This window comes from Mizuhopecten yessoensis, unplaced genomic scaffold (assembly GCF_002113885.1).
Source record: "Mizuhopecten yessoensis strain PY_sf001 unplaced genomic scaffold, ASM211388v2 scaffold2671, whole genome shotgun sequence".
Classification (NCBI taxonomy): domain Eukaryota; kingdom Metazoa; phylum Mollusca; class Bivalvia; order Pectinida; family Pectinidae; genus Mizuhopecten; species Mizuhopecten yessoensis.
This window is the reverse complement of record NW_018404662.1, coordinates 1,728,925-1,748,655: the sequence shown is the minus strand read 5'-3', so window position 1 is coordinate 1,748,655 and position 19,731 is coordinate 1,728,925. Positions and strand designations below refer to the sequence as shown.

The 19,731-nt window shown below is 34.8% G+C and overlaps 1 protein-coding gene across 2 annotated transcripts in view; it reads left to right on the top strand.

Annotated features, from left to right (window-relative positions):
- The first annotated feature begins 595 nt into the window (after nt 1-595).
- LOC110446310 (oxidative stress-induced growth inhibitor 2-like) overlaps nt 596-19,731 on the top strand; it is a 28,442-nt gene continuing 9,306 nt past the window's right edge. The window contains exons 1-2 of one of the 2 annotated variants that reach the window (XM_021491392.1): nt 596-714; nt 14,273-14,524. In XM_021491392.1, coding sequence (XP_021347067.1) covers nt 14,461-14,524 — 64 coding nt within the window. In that variant the 5' untranslated portion in view covers nt 596-714; nt 14,273-14,460. Of the gene's footprint in view, nt 715-13,080; nt 13,118-14,272; nt 14,525-19,731 lie in introns of those variants that run through there. The other variant, XM_021491393.1, reaches the window with a different exon arrangement.

Sequence of the window (19,731 nt, the reverse complement as noted above, 5' to 3'; positions counted from 1 at the left end):
TAACGATGACGTCAAAAATCGGGTCTCATGATAGCATTAATAGCCCAGATGACTGCCAGCTGGATGTGGTAGGGTGATATAGTATCAATGTCAAGCTATAGTACATATGAATAATTATTTCCCATGAAGCCTCGGATAGCCTGGCAATCACCTTCGATCGGTTTGAGGTTTCTCTGTCACACCCTACCGAGTATCAGTTCACTGTAGGGGAAATAGTCTCCCGTTTTATCTGCTCATGATTTATTTGTCACATCCTTAGGTAGCCTATGATTTCTCTGTTAAAACGATGACGTCACGGATACAATTAAATATGACGTCACCATGTGCAAAATGGTCTATTTATACATTTATACAACATTTACAAGCATATTTTAAAGTTTACACACAGAGAGTAAGTGACAACAGGCCTAAATGTCCGTAACAAGTTGGTCAATCAGTTCAGTATATATAACTGTTTATTGATGAAGGTGTTTGGTAGACGTTGCGATGGCCCTGCTCGAACCAATATGCATTTTGACGTATGCAGACTTACACTGTGAACGTTCGGTGGTAACCAATCAGATTGTAGGGTTTCGTAACCTACTTAATATCCATACGATCGCCCGCGAGATAAACACCGGTCCAACGTTAGTGTAATGCATTATGTCGTTTGCCGGTTCCTCACCACACCTGACAGAGAGATACCTTTCTAGATGTCTGGATAACACTTCTAGGGTAAGAAACTAAATCTATTACAGACTAATCCATATAATTTATTTCCAGAAACGACCGTACTCTGACGGTACATGTGTCTGCAACTGAGCGTGACATGCCGGGTTCACGTGTTACGCTATGTTTTGACTTGTGGTCTGCCTCTGTTATCTTGCTTTTGGTATTGTTTTCTTCTCTGTCATCAACCCTATTACCTTTCGTACAATCAGTTTGGCACCGATTGTCAGAAAACGTTTTTACTTAGTGTTGTGACAAATGTAAATAGGCTAGGTGAGAAACATGAACTTCCCTCCCCCCCGCACACGTACACACACTTCTCTCTAATAAGCCGGGGATCCCTGGCCCTGGGCCACCCTTCCTCATCTTTCCTTGCTGTTCTGTACTGGATAATTAGGTCACCTGAGCTTTAGCTCAAGTGACCTATTGCTATCCGTTTTCGTCCGTCGTCGTCCGTCGTCCGTCGTACGTCGTCCGTCGTCCGTCGTCCGTCGTCCGTTAACATTTTACATTTCAAACTTAAAGTCAAGTTCTGCTGGGCCGATTGAACTGAAAGTTGATAGGAATGATCGCCTCATGGTCCTGACAAAGTGTTGTTATTTTTCGGGTCGATCAGAAATCCAATATGGCCGCCACGGCCGCCATTTTGAAAACCTATTTCAAACTTAAAGTCAAGTTCTGCTGGACCGATTGAACTGAAAGTTGGTAGGAATGATCGCCTCATGGTCCTGACAAAGTGTTGTTATTTTTCGGGTCAATCAGAAATACAATTTGGCTGCCATGGCCGCTATTTTGCTACTAAGTTCTAATAGGCCGATCTCACTTAAAATTGGTCTAGGAATGATCAGCTCATGGTCCTGACAAAGTTAATTTGGTACATATTTCAACAACAAAAATAAATACTATAGACTCAGGTGACCGTTAAGGCCCATGGGCCTCTTGTTTGTTTGTTCTATTCAAATTATATGCGGTGAGTTCAATAAGTAATTTATCTATCCGTCAGTTCTAGATTTTAATTTGTGATGCTGTCTGATCACTGAAGGGGAGGGGAGGAGGAGGGCGGGGGTGATTCAAATCTACCTGAGGAGATCTTACTGTTCTGTCTATATAGCCAGAGTCAGGCTACATCCCATATTACGTAGCTTTCTGGCGATAAGAGATTTTTTTTATATATTATGGGGCAGAGGAGATTAATATTAGTACTATACATATAATGTGAGAGCTTTCACACTTGGTGTTATAATATTGATCAGATTTGGAACTCTCTCGACTTTACGAGATGATTTCAAAATTGTTTGGGGGTAAACCCTATTAGCAAAGATAAAATATCTCTAGATAAACTAGAATGGAAACTATATAAACTGCTGTTAAAATACAATTTCATTGACAGACTGTAAATTATATCTATATTTGAAATAATGATTACACACAAATCATGCATTATATTCTAATAATGCCTGTTTGCTGTTTGACTACCATTTTTTCCTTGCTTAGTGTTACAGGAAGATTTTTATATAATAACAGGATGTATCTCGGTTGTTTAGGCCACCTGGGAATGTCGAGGGAGTTGACTTTCATGGAAAGTGTCTTTCCTTTTCCTTGTTCACCCTAACATATATTTTCCTGTCTTCAATTAATTTAGAAAATGAACCCTTGTGTCTGGATGACACCAGCAGTGGGCCTTTATCAAAATATAACTTGTAATGAATCAATCATTATCATGTATGTACAATTATCAATCTTCAGACACTTTACACATAGTTACACATAAAGTTATGAAATCATTAATGAAAGGTGTAATGTCTATTGTGACGTCATAAAAAGTATAATATACATAAGTTCACACCTTTTATTAATGACGTCGTAACTTATATCTCTTTGAATAGCTTTGTGTACACCATCTGAAGATTGATAATAAATGCGCTAATGCTTTACAGACAAATGTGTTTCTGATTTTTAACTTTTCATTTATCTACTGGACAATGAGAACATAATACATTTTAGATATATTTATATATACGGAGACATATATAACATTATCGTATATAGATGTCTCTGATAAATTATATGATTATATATATCTGATAATATCAAAATTTACAGCGGTTCGATTTTGATAATGTAAACAAAAGTCAATGTTGTCATTGTGATAAGTAAAAATGGTGTCCATGTACAGGAGAGTTGTATTTACTGCATGTGTCCACTGGCTTGTAGTCAATACACCCATTCACATTAGACAAGTGACCATTTTCTGGTGTCAAACATCAACATTTTACATTGTTATTTAGTTTTTATCATTTTACTGAAGTTAACATATATAGAACTCAACAATTTGTCAAGTTAACAAGAATTTGCTGTTTTATACTCATTTAGATTTTTCATTTCAGTCCTCATTTACAATTTGTCAAGTTGACAAGACTTTGCTATGCTATATTCATTTACAATTCGTCAAGTTGACAAGACTTTATTCAGTCATTGTTTACAGAAGCCTTTAAATGCCATTTGGTATGGCTGGGATTCTTTGTGGAATACATGAATTAATTGTTTATTAAAAAACATGTCAACTAAAGATATATATATAGAAGTGTTGTGAACAGGAGCTGACTTTTGAAGTGTGACTATTACTACCACACGGTATGCTAATCAATGGGAAGGTGACTTATTGGGACGTTCTAGTTTTTCACTTAATAAGGAATTGCTGGATACACAGAAATATATAGGTGTACTATAATTAATGTATTCATTCATTATATAAATAGTAAAGTAAGCAGGGTTTTCCCAATATTAGACATCCTAAAATGTCTTTTGATCCATAAAATAAAAGAGGCTTTCCATCTAAAGGTAACAGAATACATGATGTCCACTTGATTTTACCCCAAACTTGAATCATGATGTCTTGCAAAAACACTGATAAGTACCTGGCTAAACCCCATTATTGTATCAAAGTAAGCAAGAGAAAGTTGCAAGGAATCTCAATTTAAAAAATAAATAAATCATATTACAATGTACTAGTTATAAATGGAACCAATTATTCACTTTCCTGCCCAAAACTTTGGAAAATGTCGAAACTTGATCATCTGTCGCAGTGTAACTAAAATCGTAAATATGGTTAAATGTGCATTATTTTGTGAAAAGCGAATAAACTGAATTTTGAGAATATTCAAATATCTTACCTCTAGTCGAGGTTGACATTTTTTTGTCATACAGATTAGGTAGGGGAAAATTTCTGTTTCTTCTATCCTATTATTTTTGAAAATCCTTTGACATATGATGTAACCACGTTTCGAGGAATAAGCAGTGTAACTTGTGTGGCACAGTTAAGTGGCTGGTATAGAAATAACAGATAAAAAAAGTGTTAGAAAACTGGTACACGTAAAAATATATATATAGAATTTTACATTATGTTTGTATCTCTTGCTATGTGGGGTGGGGGTATTCCCTTGAAAAAAAATCAATGTATGAATAAAGAGTTGAAAATGTGTCTGAAGACATTTTAACTGATCAAAATCTGAATGATGCAGTGGTTTGGGATATTTCTAAAACCATCTGGAGAACACAAATGACATACACCATATACAGTGAGATTCGTTGAGAAATATTTTTGATGAAGAAATTAATTTTTAATCTGAAATATTTAAGGAACATTTGTCTTGTCTGAAGATAATTAAGATTCCATGTGTTCTAGAAAGTGAAATGGGTAGCCAATACTAGCTACATGTAGGTGTTTTATTGACTTTTCTTGGACCTTAGATGTCCTATGTAGGATTTGATTAAAGAGTAGAAATTGAGAACCTAACTTAATTGGTGAAATAAGTTTGCTTGGGTGAGATGAGAATCTTCTACACGTAGTTTAGATGGTGCTTATTTTATTGGATCGACTGATGTTATTTGATTCCCTTAACCCTGTTACTTTTGAACAACAATAGCAATACATGCATTTTTGTCCTACAGATTTAATAAGCACCCAAGGCCAGACAAAAACATGTGTTCCTGTAACATATTGGGAAGATTTAGGGTAGACCTGTAGGTAACTAACAAGTTTTATTCTTAAAAATAATTCTATGTGGTTTATATAGGACTTAACTTAAACAGTGATTCTATGAAAATTGCCTTAAAAAGTTTAGGATAGGTACACAAAGTGAATATTAATGGTATAATAACACCAAATATTTTTGTTTGGCATTAGAAATTCAAGGAAATCAGAGGGATTGCATAACCTTCAAATGCCTGTGAAAAAATAACCAAAATGGATGAAGGATAGGATGCTTTGTCTAAAAATATGATAATTATGGGATGGTGTCAGGTTACAAGGGGTGGTGGGGCACCTGTTACATATACATTTGTACAATTTCATCTAGTTCTTCATCAAAAAAAGAGGATAATTATGGAATGGTTATAAGGGGTGGTGGGGCACCTGTTACATATACATTTGGACAATTTCATCTAGTTCTTCATCAAAAAAAGAGAATAATTATGGAATGGTTATAAGGGGTGGTGGGGGGGCACCTGTTACATATACATTTGTACAATTTCATCTAGTTCTTCGTCAAAAAAAGAGGATAGTTATGGAATGGTTATAAGGGGTGGTGGGGCACCTGTTACATCACACCAAATACTTTAAGGATCCCTATCCATTCGCAGGTAAAACACTAGAGAATTCCTCTTAATAATTTTGTACACATAGTAACCATTCCTGAATTTTCTTTTGTACATAACTGAAGTGCCATTGATCCAGGGTACTACTGTTGACCAGGAAGCTCATGATCAGTGGTCTAGGATTTGAATCCTGGTCTGACATCATTGTATTTTTACACTCTGTCTCTGAACACTCTTGTGTAGTCTATCCTATTGGTTTATTTAACCTTTATCATCTTTTCATAAAAGTTCTGCAAGGTATGCTTTTTTTTATTTCAGAAATGATTTAGCAGGGAAGAAAGTTTCTAGTACATATAGTTACAGTTTTTGGCTTTAGTACAGGGATCCTTAAGCACTTTAGTGAGAGGTGAAATTGTATGCACCTGTGGTTGTGGCTGTGTGAGCCCTAGTGCTGTAGGATGTTTGCTGTGGTAGGATTTTTGCCGTGTCATCATGATATTACAGTAATGTAATACTAGATGTAGTATTTTAGGATTATCAGATACAAATGAATTTACTTTTTAAGGCTGAGCTTGTGGTAGATTCATATGGAACAAAATGGCTAGAAATTTCATTTGAAGTATTCATCCATGACAAGACAATTCAAAAAGGGTCGTCACATTATTTTGTAAAGTTTACTTTTTGCAGAATCATCCAAATAGCTTTGCTATGCATGAAATGATGAGAAAAACCTTCAGCAAATAAGCTACGTCATGCTCAGAAATGTAAAATGAGTTTTGTAACAAATTTATGTTTCAAGGTAGAGGTCCCCAGATAGACTTGAGCTACTTCAAGCTTGTTTTGAGGATGTTTAGATTGGCCGACTGAATTAAGTAATAATTTTTTAATTTTTTAATATCTATATATTAAAATATTGTAAAGCTTTCAGAACTGAAGAATTTGGATAATGTTCATATTTGAAGAAATTTATGCAAAATCAAATATCAAAGTTTTGTTTAATAAGTCACATGATTTGTCCTTCAAACACTTTACGTTTGATATTGTATACTTCTAATGATTTCTCTGTACATCTATAATTTTGTAAAGAGAAATAAAATTAAAATTGAAAAGTTGAATTGGCTACAGAAACATTAAGATTGTTTAAGATCACAGTGCTTGCATGCTATTTATGTTAAATTAAATAATATCCTAGATAGTTAAATATATTGAGCGGTATCTACTATACATTTAAATGATTAAATTGATGAATAATTCATTAGAAGTAATTATATTGGGTCATTTCAATAAGGATATAATGTAACGGTAGGATGATAAGATATTTAACATCAATGGATACTATATATATGGCTGTTTTCATGTTCTAATTTATTAAAAAAAATTCAAGGAATTAGAAATGTATTGTAATACATGTACAAACAACGCATTAAACTTATTTAAGGTATTCTAATACATGACCAATATATGCAGGATGTTTGATCAAGATCCTTTTAGAAATGAAGTCTCTAGAGCGATGACAAATATGTATCCGGTATGTGTATGTATGAAGGGATATCCCATAGACGACCTTGTCATCAGAGATATCATTGTGGTGCGTAGAGACCTTGGGACACTGTGTATGTATGAAGGGATATCCCATAGACGACCTTGTCATCAGAGATATCAATGTAGTACGTGCGTAGAGACCTTGGGACACTGTGTATGTATGAAGGGATATCCCATAGACGACCTTGTCATCAGAGATAACATTATGTAGTGCGTAGAGACCTTGGGACACGTCAACATGTTTATCAGTGTATCTTTATTTTACTTAATGATTTGATGTGTTTAACATACACTGTGTATCTTCATATTGATGTCACTTACACTAGCATTATAACAAATAGCGGAAGAATGACAAATCTTCCCGGTACAGATCTACCAGTAAATAAAGCACTTAGATGTATACACCATGTTAGGAAGTATTTCACCACTTTATAACTGTATCCTATCATTCATAACTTTATTCCTCCAGACATGAAGAGTTATATTAAATACATATTTTAAATAAACAATAATTATAAGAAACTTAATACAGTGACAAAATAAAGTATAATGACTGAAAAATTAAGCTGGTTGAATGATGCAAACTTATATTTAACGATTGCATAGCCTTCAACCAGTATAATACAAAAAGTTATTTACAGGAACTCATGTAGTATTGGAAGGTAAGAGCAGAAGCTTTCTCTGCCAAAAATACAGGTTTTTGCATTTTACATGATGCTGCAAACACATCACAAAGATATATATTTACACCCATTCCTTCTTAAGCTAAGTTAACTCTGACTGCGTATAAATTAGCGTATACGCAATGAAAAAAGGCTCAATGGATTGATCCTTGTTTCAAATATGGCGCCGTTCCCGCTTCAGTGAGATAACTGTTCGATGGCAGCCATCGTTTGGTTCCTACAACATCTAGAAACACAAAACATATTCGGGATCCATTATGTCTGATTATACAATAAAGGGACGCTCGCAAACTTATTATATATTCCTTGGATGCACATTTAAAATTATTTGACAGTAAAGTAAAAAATGTCCGCTTCTATTTGCGACGTACGACCGCGTCACTACCAGAGAAGTGTGTCCATGCGTGCACATAAAGACCATTATAAATGAATAAGAATGTTAAAAGTGCTACTCATATTACTTAATTAAAATTTTAAAAGCGATTAAGAGAAGAAAAAAAGTGTTGTTCACTGCATATTTTATAAATTTAATTTACCCATAAATATTGATGTAGATTCACTTGAACTTTATTATCATTTTGGATTTTGATAGTGAAAGTTTGTTATCGCTATTTCTCTGGAAGATTCAAAGGGATCTTTTTCAAATTTGATATGTAGGTTTCCCTTGGACCTGAGCTATGCAGGGCAATTTTTGAGACTGATCGGATAAACAACATGGCCAACAGGCAGCCATCTTGGATTTGGATAGTGAAAGTTTGTTATCGGTATTTCTCCAGAAGTGCTATAGGGATTTTTCTCAAATTTGGTTCCCCTTGGTCCTTAGCTGTGCAGGGCAACTTTTGAGACTGATCGGATAAACAACATGGCCGACAGGCAGCCATTTTGGATTTCGATAGTGAAAGTTTGTTATCGCTATTTCTCTGGAAGTACCAGAGGGATCTTTCTCAAATTTTATATGTAGGTTCCCCTTGGTCTTTAGCTGTGCAGCAGTGCCTGAAATGGACGGTCTCCCGCTCACCAATGGCGATTAAAGTCTTGCTCGGACGACCAAAAGTTGTCAAAAGTGAGGTAGTCACTGGCCCAACAACAATAGTTTGGGTGACTGTTGAAAAATTTATGAATAAAAGAAATTATAGTTCTTTCCACATTAACTGGGGGACAGTACATTTTTCAGTTGTCATTACTTCGATTTGAATCATACTGTCCGTGACTTTGAAAATGTGATGATTATGTTTTTTTAAATTTTCTATATAAAATACAGCCAGGCTGTCTTCTTTGAGGTGCGAGTTTTGTGTATTTCTTTGGGAAACATGTCAGGTTTTAACTAGGATTGAAGAATTAAAAATATAATGTTTTTTCTGTTTTACAGATTAAAAACATTGTCATGTTATATGTAATTTAAATGTGCCAAAGCATTGTGTTAAATGCTGTGGAAATATTTCTTCCCAAATTTATTTGGGCCACCAATATGTCATTTGGGCCAGTGCTTCAAATTTTTTACTCACCCAAAAAATATATTTTGAGCCAGCCAATGCAGGTTCCCCCCTATCCTTTATTGATCATGTTTAACTTTGAAACTGATCAGTTAAACAAAATGGCCTACCGACAGCTATCTTCGATTTTTAGGTCACTTGAGCTAAAGCTTAAGTGACCTATTGCTATCCGTTTTCGTCGTCCGTCGTCCGTTAACATTTTACATTTCCAACTTAAAGTCAAGTTCTGCTGGGCCGATTGAACTGAAAGTTGGTAGGAATGATCGCCTCATGGTCCTGACAAAGTGTTGTTATTTTTCGGGTCGATCAGAAATCCAATATGGCCGCCACAGCCACCATTTTGAAAACCTATTTCAAACTTAAAGTCAAGTTCTGCTGGACCGATTGAACTGAAAGTTGGTAGGAATGATCGCCTCATGGTCCTGACAAAGTGTTGTTATTTTTTGGGTCGATCAGAAATCCAATATGGCCACCACGGCCGCCATTTTGAAAACCTATTTCAAACTTAAAGTCAAGTTCTGCTGGACCGATTGAACTTAAAGTTTGTAGGAATGATCGACTCATGGTCCTGACAAAGTGTTGTTATTTTTCAGGTCAATCATAAATCCAATATGGCCGCCACGGCCACCATTTTGAAAACATATTTCAAACTTAAAGTCAAGTTCTGCTAGGCCGATTGAACTGAAACTTTGTAGGAATGATTGACTCATGGTCCTGACAAAGTGTTGTTATTTTTCAGGTCGATCAGAAATCCAATATGGCCACCACAGCTGCCATTTTGGTAAACTATTTCAAACTTAAAGTAAAGATCTACTTGGCCGATTGAACTGAAACTTTGTAGGAATGATCGAATCATGGTCCTGACAAAGTGTTGTTATTTTTCGGGTCAATCAGAAATACAATTTGGCTGCCATGGCCGCTATTTTGCTACTAAGTTCTAATAGGCCGATCTCACTTAAAATTGGTCTAGGAATGATCAGCTCATGGTCCTGACAAAGTTAAGTTAACATTATACTATTTTTTACTCAAATTGGTACATATTTCAACAACAAAAATAAATACTGTAGACTCAGGTGACCGTTAAGGCCCATGGGCCTCTTGTTGACTTTGAATGTTTGTTAGTACTATTTCTCAGGAATATCTTCAGGGATCTTTCTCAAATTTGATATGTAGGTTCCCCTTGACCCGTCGTTGTGCATGTTATATTTGGAGACTGATCATAAAAACAAAATGGCTAAAGGAAGAACTAAACAGATGTTTCTCATATTGCAATGATCGATTCTATTCCTTTCACATTAAGTACTGTACTAGTAAATATGTGAAATGACAAACTCACTTTGAAGGTTGGCTTTCATACACATCAGTATTAAGTTTAGATCAAAAGTTACATCAAGGTGCATTAACTGTTAATATCACTCGATCAAACAGATTAGAGGAAAGAAGAGAAAAGCTCGAACTGACAAAGAACTAATGAAGATGGTACAAAGGTGGGCGCCAAGATCCCTCTGGGATCTCTTGTTCTGTTACTTGTTGAACTGTTCAAGGTAAAGCAGGGTGTATACAATTCCACTAGCCCTATATGTATGGGGCTGTTAGATTTGACATTTGGACTAGAACAATTTTTACATTATTAATTATGGAAATATAGGTCGAGCTAGTAAGACTTTTCAAGATCAACCTGCAGACTAGCTAATCAAATTGGACAACCCTTGAGTTTGATAACACAATTTATTTTATGCTATTTCATATAACAGACAAACACTTCAATTGGGTACTTAACCTGTAAAAGGTACTTTTATTCCTTGATAAATGATTATTTTCTTATTCAGAACTATATATGTACTGTTGTTGTATGCTTGTCAATCATCCTCAATTAAGGTGTAATAGGACCATCATCTAAGTGCATAGTTACTTCGAGTGATGGTACAAATGCTTGTGCGATATCCTCACTGTTCTGAATGATACACTGTGCTAAAAATAATTTAAAATAAAACTATACTACTTGACCAGGTTCATTCAAAAAAAAAATAGATACTATTTCATGAAAGTTACTTTCCAGTACAAATCAGAAAAATCACTACCTGCTTTACAGCTCAACGCGTGAGGACTCCAAATCAGAACAAGTCAAGTTGCTTACATATTGGTATTTTTTCAGCTCTTGATTAGTCTGTGATTAGAAACCTTACCTTATGATGATGTGGTAGGTTTCATGACAGCTTTTATTAAAAAGTAGAAAGTTCTTAGTAACATGTTTTTAAATATACAATACATTGTTCTGTTTAATGTGTCATATATAGCATAGGTGTTAACTCCTAATGCTATGTGTCGAGTGTGTAGGATATTGTGTTACAATTAAAAGCTAGACTGACTGTAGAGCAGTAATTCAAACATAGCTGGATATACCTAATGAATGCTGCTGTCATCTGTACTTGTCCTGAAGCGGTTGTAGTGTCTGGTGTGCTATTTTCTGACCTTGTATTATCTGTTGTGACCTGCAGGATGGATGTCAATGACAAGGTCGTTATGTTTAAGACAATCCTATCATGGGCCTGGCCTGAGAATACACAGATACTTGTTAGCATAGTTACAACAAAACTATTCAGAATGGTACTGTAATTAATTGCTAACAAGTGTATAAACTGGCAGCCATGGCCATCATTCATGGAGCAAGGATTTGTTTTACTTACTCCTCATATGAGGAAACAACTAGAAAAGCACTGAGAAGTATTTTACATGAAAATTGAGCATTGCAGGTATGAATGGTCATGTGGCCCAAACCAATTGAGGAATGATGGGGGGGGGGGGGGGGGGGGGGGNTAGCTGTATATCATCATCACTTTGGTTTGGTTTGAGCTATGGTTATTTAAGGACATGCCAGATAGGTTTGACAATGTATATTTAATTTGTCAATCTCACTGAAGGTTTACGGTAAAAAAAATGGCCGATTTCATTTTTGAACCTCATTAACTTTTGATGCTATTATTGAATGAGCTCCTAGGAGTCGCTGGAAGTACATGTATTTTTAACACTCTTCCTGTGTTTTTTGCAGAATATTTCAGTCATGAAAATTATAATGATGGTTTATAATGATCACCTACCACTAGTAAGTTTTGAGCTACCCTTCATTATTAGGAAACCAGTTAACCCTTTCACCACTGTAGTCCATAATGGACTCTTCCAAATTAATGCATGGTAGAGTTCACTCAAGTTACATAGGGGTGAAAGGGTTAAAGGTTGACTTATATTTATCTGCGAATGACTATTTAGTGACACTCTACTTTTAAGACATGTCAGTTTTCTCAAGCGTAAGCTAGCTTTATACAATTAGCTAACGAATATTGAATGACATTCTGTGTTACATAGTTATGTGTACCTGGGATAGATTTTGATCTACTCCCGTTACTGTTTAAATAGCCTTTATATAAGGTTTTAGTGGCCTTTTGTCTGGTTGGCAAAGGTCTACTTGCCTCAGATAATTCCTTTCTTTTGTATTTGAATATAATGTCAGGAGTGTGGGAGGTAGGTAACACTGTGAGCCGATTAATTCTTGGTCAATATAATTTTACTGTTGGGTCAACACTACACTGGGAGTGTGCCATGGGATAAGGTGTGACGTGACCTCTTAAAAGCCTGGTCAGCTTCACTCATACCAATAATCTTAACACTGCGTGTGGCAGTATTAATTAAGGTGGACTGTTTTTAATTGGTTACTATAATAGAAAAAACAATTAAAGTTACAGTAATACGTTTACATGTATTGGATAAAAAATCATTAACAGTCAGTGTAGGAAAAATTAACATGTGTTTTATTATTTTGAACATAATAGAAAATTATAGGTACTTATAATTTTTGTTCGATGTTACATGTATTTATTATAAATACACACAAGTTCATGGTCAAGTCATTTTTGAAACACCAGGTCATGGTCAAGCCCATTCTGAAATCATGTGGTCAGTTCCTGGTAAGATAAGGTCCAAATCTATTTATAAAAGATCCCAGCATGCATAGGTATGTAGGCGCGTTCAAAGGAATTCTTCTCCTTGTCTTTCTTTTGAGTGTTGAGCACTGAGCCGAGTTGTCATTTTGGTAGTGTGGTAAGTTGTACATCTATTTTGATTATATGAGTTAGAATTGGATCAAATTGATTCATAGTAATATATCAAATTTTAAAATACATTTTAAAATATTAAATATTTAATTGATGCACCATGCATTAATCTGGGAGTATCTCATCATGTGTTAAAAAATTAACTTAAAAAAAATTACCTAAGCCGGATCAAATTAAATAATTCATAAGTGACAAATCAAAATTTCAAAATAGATGTTAAAATATTAGATATAAATGCATCAGTTATTTGGTGCATTATGCATTGATCAGGTAAGATAACTCACGTAATTGCAGATTTTGAAATGCTTTGAAGCATAGAATCATGCACCAGGTAATAAATACTTTCCATATACCGTAATGCATATATTTGGTCATTTAATTTGCAAATTGATATTCTGTTGTAATAGAGAGCAATCAAATGGTAAATGGTTTTCAGCCAAGTGGAATTTGAAGTTGCACATGTAGCTATGACAGAGGCTGCTTATTTTGTATGTACAATGTAGACAATACTGACTGAACTTGTATTATTTCCAGGTGATCATGAGGTTAGATGGTTGACTTGACCTCTATACTTTTTATTAAATTGATAATCACAGCAAAATTTCACTAAGCAACATGCATATACATAGTAATTAAATAGGACGTGTTAAATAAACCCTGTGGAAAATATTTATTTTATCGGCGAAATGAGAAAGTTATCGGACAAAAGTTTCCTAGTATACATGAGTACAGTGGCTGCTAGCACAGTATGTAGATAACCTTGACCTGCATGTAAACCTGTCTGAGTAAGCATAAATACCTGAACAGCTGTATACAACTGTATGTTTTGTGATTGAACCACAATTCCATATCAGCTTTACCGTGTTGATGTATACACATGATGTGTAGCGTAAAAGCTGTTATGTTACTGCAAGCTGCTCAAATTTGCATTTAATAAGAACAGAACAGTAGAACAACAGTAAAATGATACATTTCTCAACCCCAGTTGTCCCTATTTAACAAATCGCAGGCCATCCCATTAAACAACAGGTGTTGGTAAAACACTTGGTAATTGGTGAACTTCTATTACATTGTCATTGATATTCCAGCTAGCGTACATCCTGTAACCATGGTAACACATTGTCTTTTTCTATATTGACAGGAGGACACCATGGTGCTGAGCTACTCCTAACCATCATTTTGGCTATACATATAGCCATCACAGGGGGCGAGGTTGATGGTCAAGGTCAGAAACGGATGACCAGTTCTGTCTGTCAAGCTGTCCAATAGGAGGAGGTAATCTGGGAATCTGAAGTCCATTCTGACCCTTGAACATCCAAGTGCCTTACTATGATGTCATCTCCATCATGTCATACCTGCTGCAGTACAGAATACACTGACGTTATTATCATAGGTACGTACCAGATACACAAACAAAACCTGTGGAAAATATATACTCCAATGTAGGGCCTTCCTTAAAAAAAAATTGTTTGCAGTGTACCAACTCACATTAATTTCAGCTGGTAGTTGTTAGCTAGGTCTTTTTGTTTTATTTTCAGATATCTTATTTTTCTATATAAAACCTGAAGTTTCAGTGATTTTTGATTAGCAAGCAAAAAACAACATTTTACCAAAAGTTTCAAAAATATGTTTCAGTGGATGCCATTTTTAGTCAGTCATTTCAGAAGCTGAAACAAGATTAGATTGTAGGTTCTACTATTCCCAGTACATGTACCACACTACAAAGTACATACATTATCTTCTCTATCATACCTATGTACATGTTTCAGATGTTTATTTCTGTTCTTTTACATCCTTGCTGCATGACTAATTTTTTTTTTTGGCTTACCAATAGTTTTTAAGCCAAACAATATCACAAATATTGTAGCAAAACATATTGAATCACTATAGACTCCTGTTATATTCACTAGTATACTCTCTCTGTATGAACAACTTTTTATTAGGTCATCTTTGGGCCAAAAATTGACCCCATTTCCAATGTGATGGAAATCACTTTAAAAATAGTTTAAAATGAAAATATCTTTGATAAATTTTAAAGGATATTTAGTCAGGGTTGACTGGGTACAGTTTATACTGGGTCGACATCATGGTCACGGTATATCCTGGTGTTCACATCATGTCCTGTTTGCTAGTCAACATTTCAGTCTTTTAGATGATATTTGTTAAGTAGTGATCCTAAGAAGACCAAAAAACTGATATATGTTTTTAAATAACAATAAAGAGCAAACAAGTGATAAAACAATACTGCTTGTAGGTTTTTTATTGACACACACAATCACCAAATAATTAAATTGTCATCAGGGCTCATTCCCAATTCACCCATAAACAAGTTTGATGCACTCACGAGTAGACTTGCAGTGTGTTCACGGAAGATTCACCGGACGATTCACTGGAAGACTCACCAAGTGCATTCACTGCTTGTTGTATATATAGACTTCTCTGTCTGTCATACACTGAACATGTCTGTAAAGAACGTGTGGAGTAGGACAAGACGGAATCTCAAGGCTGTCATTACTATTTTTGTCATGATGGCCTCAGTGAGTGTGTGACACTAAATAAACGCACTTCCGTGATATGTGTACATAGAATTTAGGTCAAGTACTTAAACTTATGCAAAACCATTCATTCTAGATGATTCAAAATTTAAAGTAAGGAAACACACATGTATATCTCAAAGTCAAAAGGCATTCCACTAATGTGTATTTACTAAATTCCTTGTTGTCTTTTGTCTAGGCTACAAGTACGGTACCACTGACAGAATTTGTCATACACATCATGTTCAACCATTTCAATGTTATCAACTCTACCAGACTAAATACACAATATATTTAATTTTCACAATTTGGTGAGGGATAATCTCCAAATATGCAGATGACCCACGGTGATAGTCAGGATGATAGTCATAAATTTAGCTACAATGTGTGTTTGTAACATCAGTGCTAAACAATAGATATAAGCTATGATGTTTGTGGTCATTGGTCGGGGTTGACTGGGTACAGTTTATACTTGGTCGACGTCATGGTCACGGTATATCCTGGTGTTCACATCATGTCCTGTTTGCTATAATCAATAGTGTAGTCATAGGTGTGGAGAGTCACCAGAACTAGGGTTGGTGGACATTCCAAATAGTTAACACAAGATCTGAAGCAATATTAACAAACCTGCTCATGAAAAACCAATCAATATGCAGTGGTATTTATAGCGACTACTTAGTTATAATGAATATACATATGAATCATTTTTAAAATTGACATATGCAAATATATGCTTCAGTTAGTGGCTTGTGCTGGGAAAAACAAAATTTAGATTTTAAAAAAATCTGATGTTCTGTTTTTGGAAGGCAAATATTTACCTGCCAGTAATGTTGACAACAACCCTTAAAATCAGCTTGTGTAACCACAGGTACTAGCCTTGTCTGTCAATACACCTATAATATAATCAAGTGATATGACCCTTAATCAAGTGATTATATTAGGTGTATTGACAGGTGAGGCTAGTACCTGTGGTGTAACTAATGCTCCTGATCAATTAGCCATGTGTATAGGTCAGAATGTGTGTCACTACTCTACACCACAGTCCTGTACAGCAAACCAGTTATATAAACTTGTTATCCTCAGCGGGTGAAAATCTAGATCATCTGGTCAGTCAATAGTTCAGAAATATGTTCATGCATAGGTCAATAAACATGTCATATATACTTTATACTGTACTATAAATATACCAGAGACATGCCAAGTACAGGAATTAACTGGTCATACCTGGTGTAGATCTCTGAGTCAGATTGGATCCAGGGCTGCATGATACACTAGAATTAAACTTTGTCAGCCTAACGAGGTGATGGTATCACAAACTCTGTATCCTAGTTCTATGTATCCTAACTCAGAATATCAATTTCTATACATTGTATGATCACAGACTTCGACTGTCTAATTCTGTGGTAAATTACATTACATTTGTATGCTAACCTGTTTGTTATACAATCTCAATATGTTATAGATGTAGGTTATTGCTTATAAGTTTCCATTTCAAATGAGATTTGTGAAACAAGACTTTAAGCATTTCTCATTTTTTTATAGCAAGCATTAGGTGAGCTAAAATGAAAAACTGTGATGAGTTTCATAAATTTTGTATCAAGTAGAAACAAATTTTATATCAATTTTATCACATAATTGATGTTAAATGAAGAAGTTTTGAGAATATTTTACTTGTTCTCCTAGGTCATTACTGAAGTCCAAAATTCTGTCATTTTTGCTCTTTGCAGGCGCGTAGCTGCCACGTAAGCAAATAAGCAGTTGCATGCAGATCAAAAATTCAATATACTATTATATTATTATTTCTTTCATTATAGTCCGGAATAGTGATTAAATGATGTGTGATTCAATTGAAAAATATATTAAATTTAATTGTATAACCGACAGCCGACAATCAGTACGTATCCCGAACCTAGGGTACCTGGTGCCGATTTTATTATTAATATTTTTAAAGTTGTCAACATCGTAAACATAGCTGCAAAGCCAATGAAAACCTGCATCATCTTCGAAGAACAAGTTGATACATGACTTCCAAGCAGCTGTAGGTACCCAGGCCTATTGAGAATTTCACATCATAGAAACATTCATTTGTCCCTGTCATCAACTGATGAAGTATATTTTTAAGAGTAGTCCTAGGCCTATCTTCAGTAGGACTACTGGGTATATATGTATATATCTAAACATCGATATAGGAGCTACCGTCATCTTATGTTCCGAGACATGTTGATGATATAAAAAGGGTTTGGGGAACACAACAGCAAAAATCTGAATAAATTAATCTGTTTATATTGGCTCAGACATGTTTGTAAAATAAATTAAATCACTCAAATATGTATCTCAAAAGCCACCAGATGGAACGACAGAGCTTCTAGATCTAAAAAAAAATCTGAGGGGTACCCCTCACATGATGATAAATCATTAATGTCAACTAATTGTCTCAATATCCTTGATAAATATCTTAGTTCTAAGTTGGGTTGATTTGGCTAAGTTTGGTAATAATTAGGGTCTGTTATCATTGGCTAGTACATGTAAATGATATTTAAGGAAATTGGTTTACACCTTTAGAAATGTTGTTGGATACATTCTAGTCTGGAAGTGCTTCAGAGCTTTAAGAGGCTCCAAGGCCAAGCCGCAAATGAAGTTATTTTAAGAAAAGTGATGGGTGTAGTAAGTTTAGATGTTTCTCAGAAGTATACGAAGCTGTTGAAGTTTTGTACCAGTAATATACAATGTATCTAGCTCTGTAGGTGTGCCAATAATACATCGGTACGGTACATGTATCATTAGATAATTAAAGTAAATTTTTAAAAGTTTTGAATACAAAAATTACATGATATTTGAAACTCAGTGTCATTTAGGGATGAATTTTCTCTGTAGAGTTTTTCATGTGTTTCCCCATCAGCAGATCACGCATGCTGCTGTAAGTGTAAGTTGATGAATATCAGCTGGTGTGTACTTGAATTATACCCTAGACTACCAAGTACCTATGCAATAACGCTAATATACATTTCTACTTTCATCTCGATGAGTCGGAGCTCAATTGCTTAGGTATGAAAAAATTGCCTCACTACCCAGGTTTTCTGTTAGAACCGAGTTCTTTTAAAGTCAGTCTGCTATCAGTATTTCTATATATAAATTGCCAGGTCCTAGTCATATAAAACATATTTTAAAATTTACTTGTATTTTTGTCTTTATTTTGATTTCTGATTATTTTTAAAACATGTATTTTGGAATGAGCTATTGATATCCTGTAATCTGTATGCTATGCTGACTGATCTTTATATCGCTGGGCTCATTATCTGTGAGATGATACCTGCCTGTGAGTATCTGACTAGAAAAGGCTTGTTGCTATGATGATATATATATATATATAGGTCATTAGGCTAAAAACAAATCAATGGTAGTGTATTCACAAGGTGTTGGCACTAGCCATTTAAGAATATTGGGTTTTACATATCAATAGCCATTATATTGATGGCATAAAGAAATGAACCACATCTGTCCTGTTTTTTATCCCAAGAAGCATCAATTTACAAAATGTATAAATGTTACAGTTCATGTGATAGTGTGAAAACTCTGACTTTTTTTACTGCTTCGAAGTACAACTGTGTACACATTACGGAACTGTAGGTAATACAGTACTTGATGTTATGGTGCGGTAGCGCTTGCAAACACTAATGATTTTATAAACAGTACATTTGTTTTGTCGGAGAACAGAGAATCTGGAGCATGTGTTTTGTTTGAATTGTGATAGAGGACTGTGGTGAAATACGACAAAATGATACTATGCATACATGGTGTAAAATGTGTTAGGATCCTATGTGTGCTTTTGAATGGCCTTTAACTGGTATAGAGTGATAGCAGTAATAGAACTACACTCTTTATAGTTGACCTCCAATCTAATCCTACAATCATTAGCTAGTGTGAAAGTGAATTAACCATAATGTCAGCCATTTTCATGTTCATGGAAACTTTTTACAGCTTGCTCCATATGTGTGTGGATAATTGCTGTTAATGTTAATATTTATCTTCGAAGGAACTGTTAAGATCAATATAAAATTCTATTGTT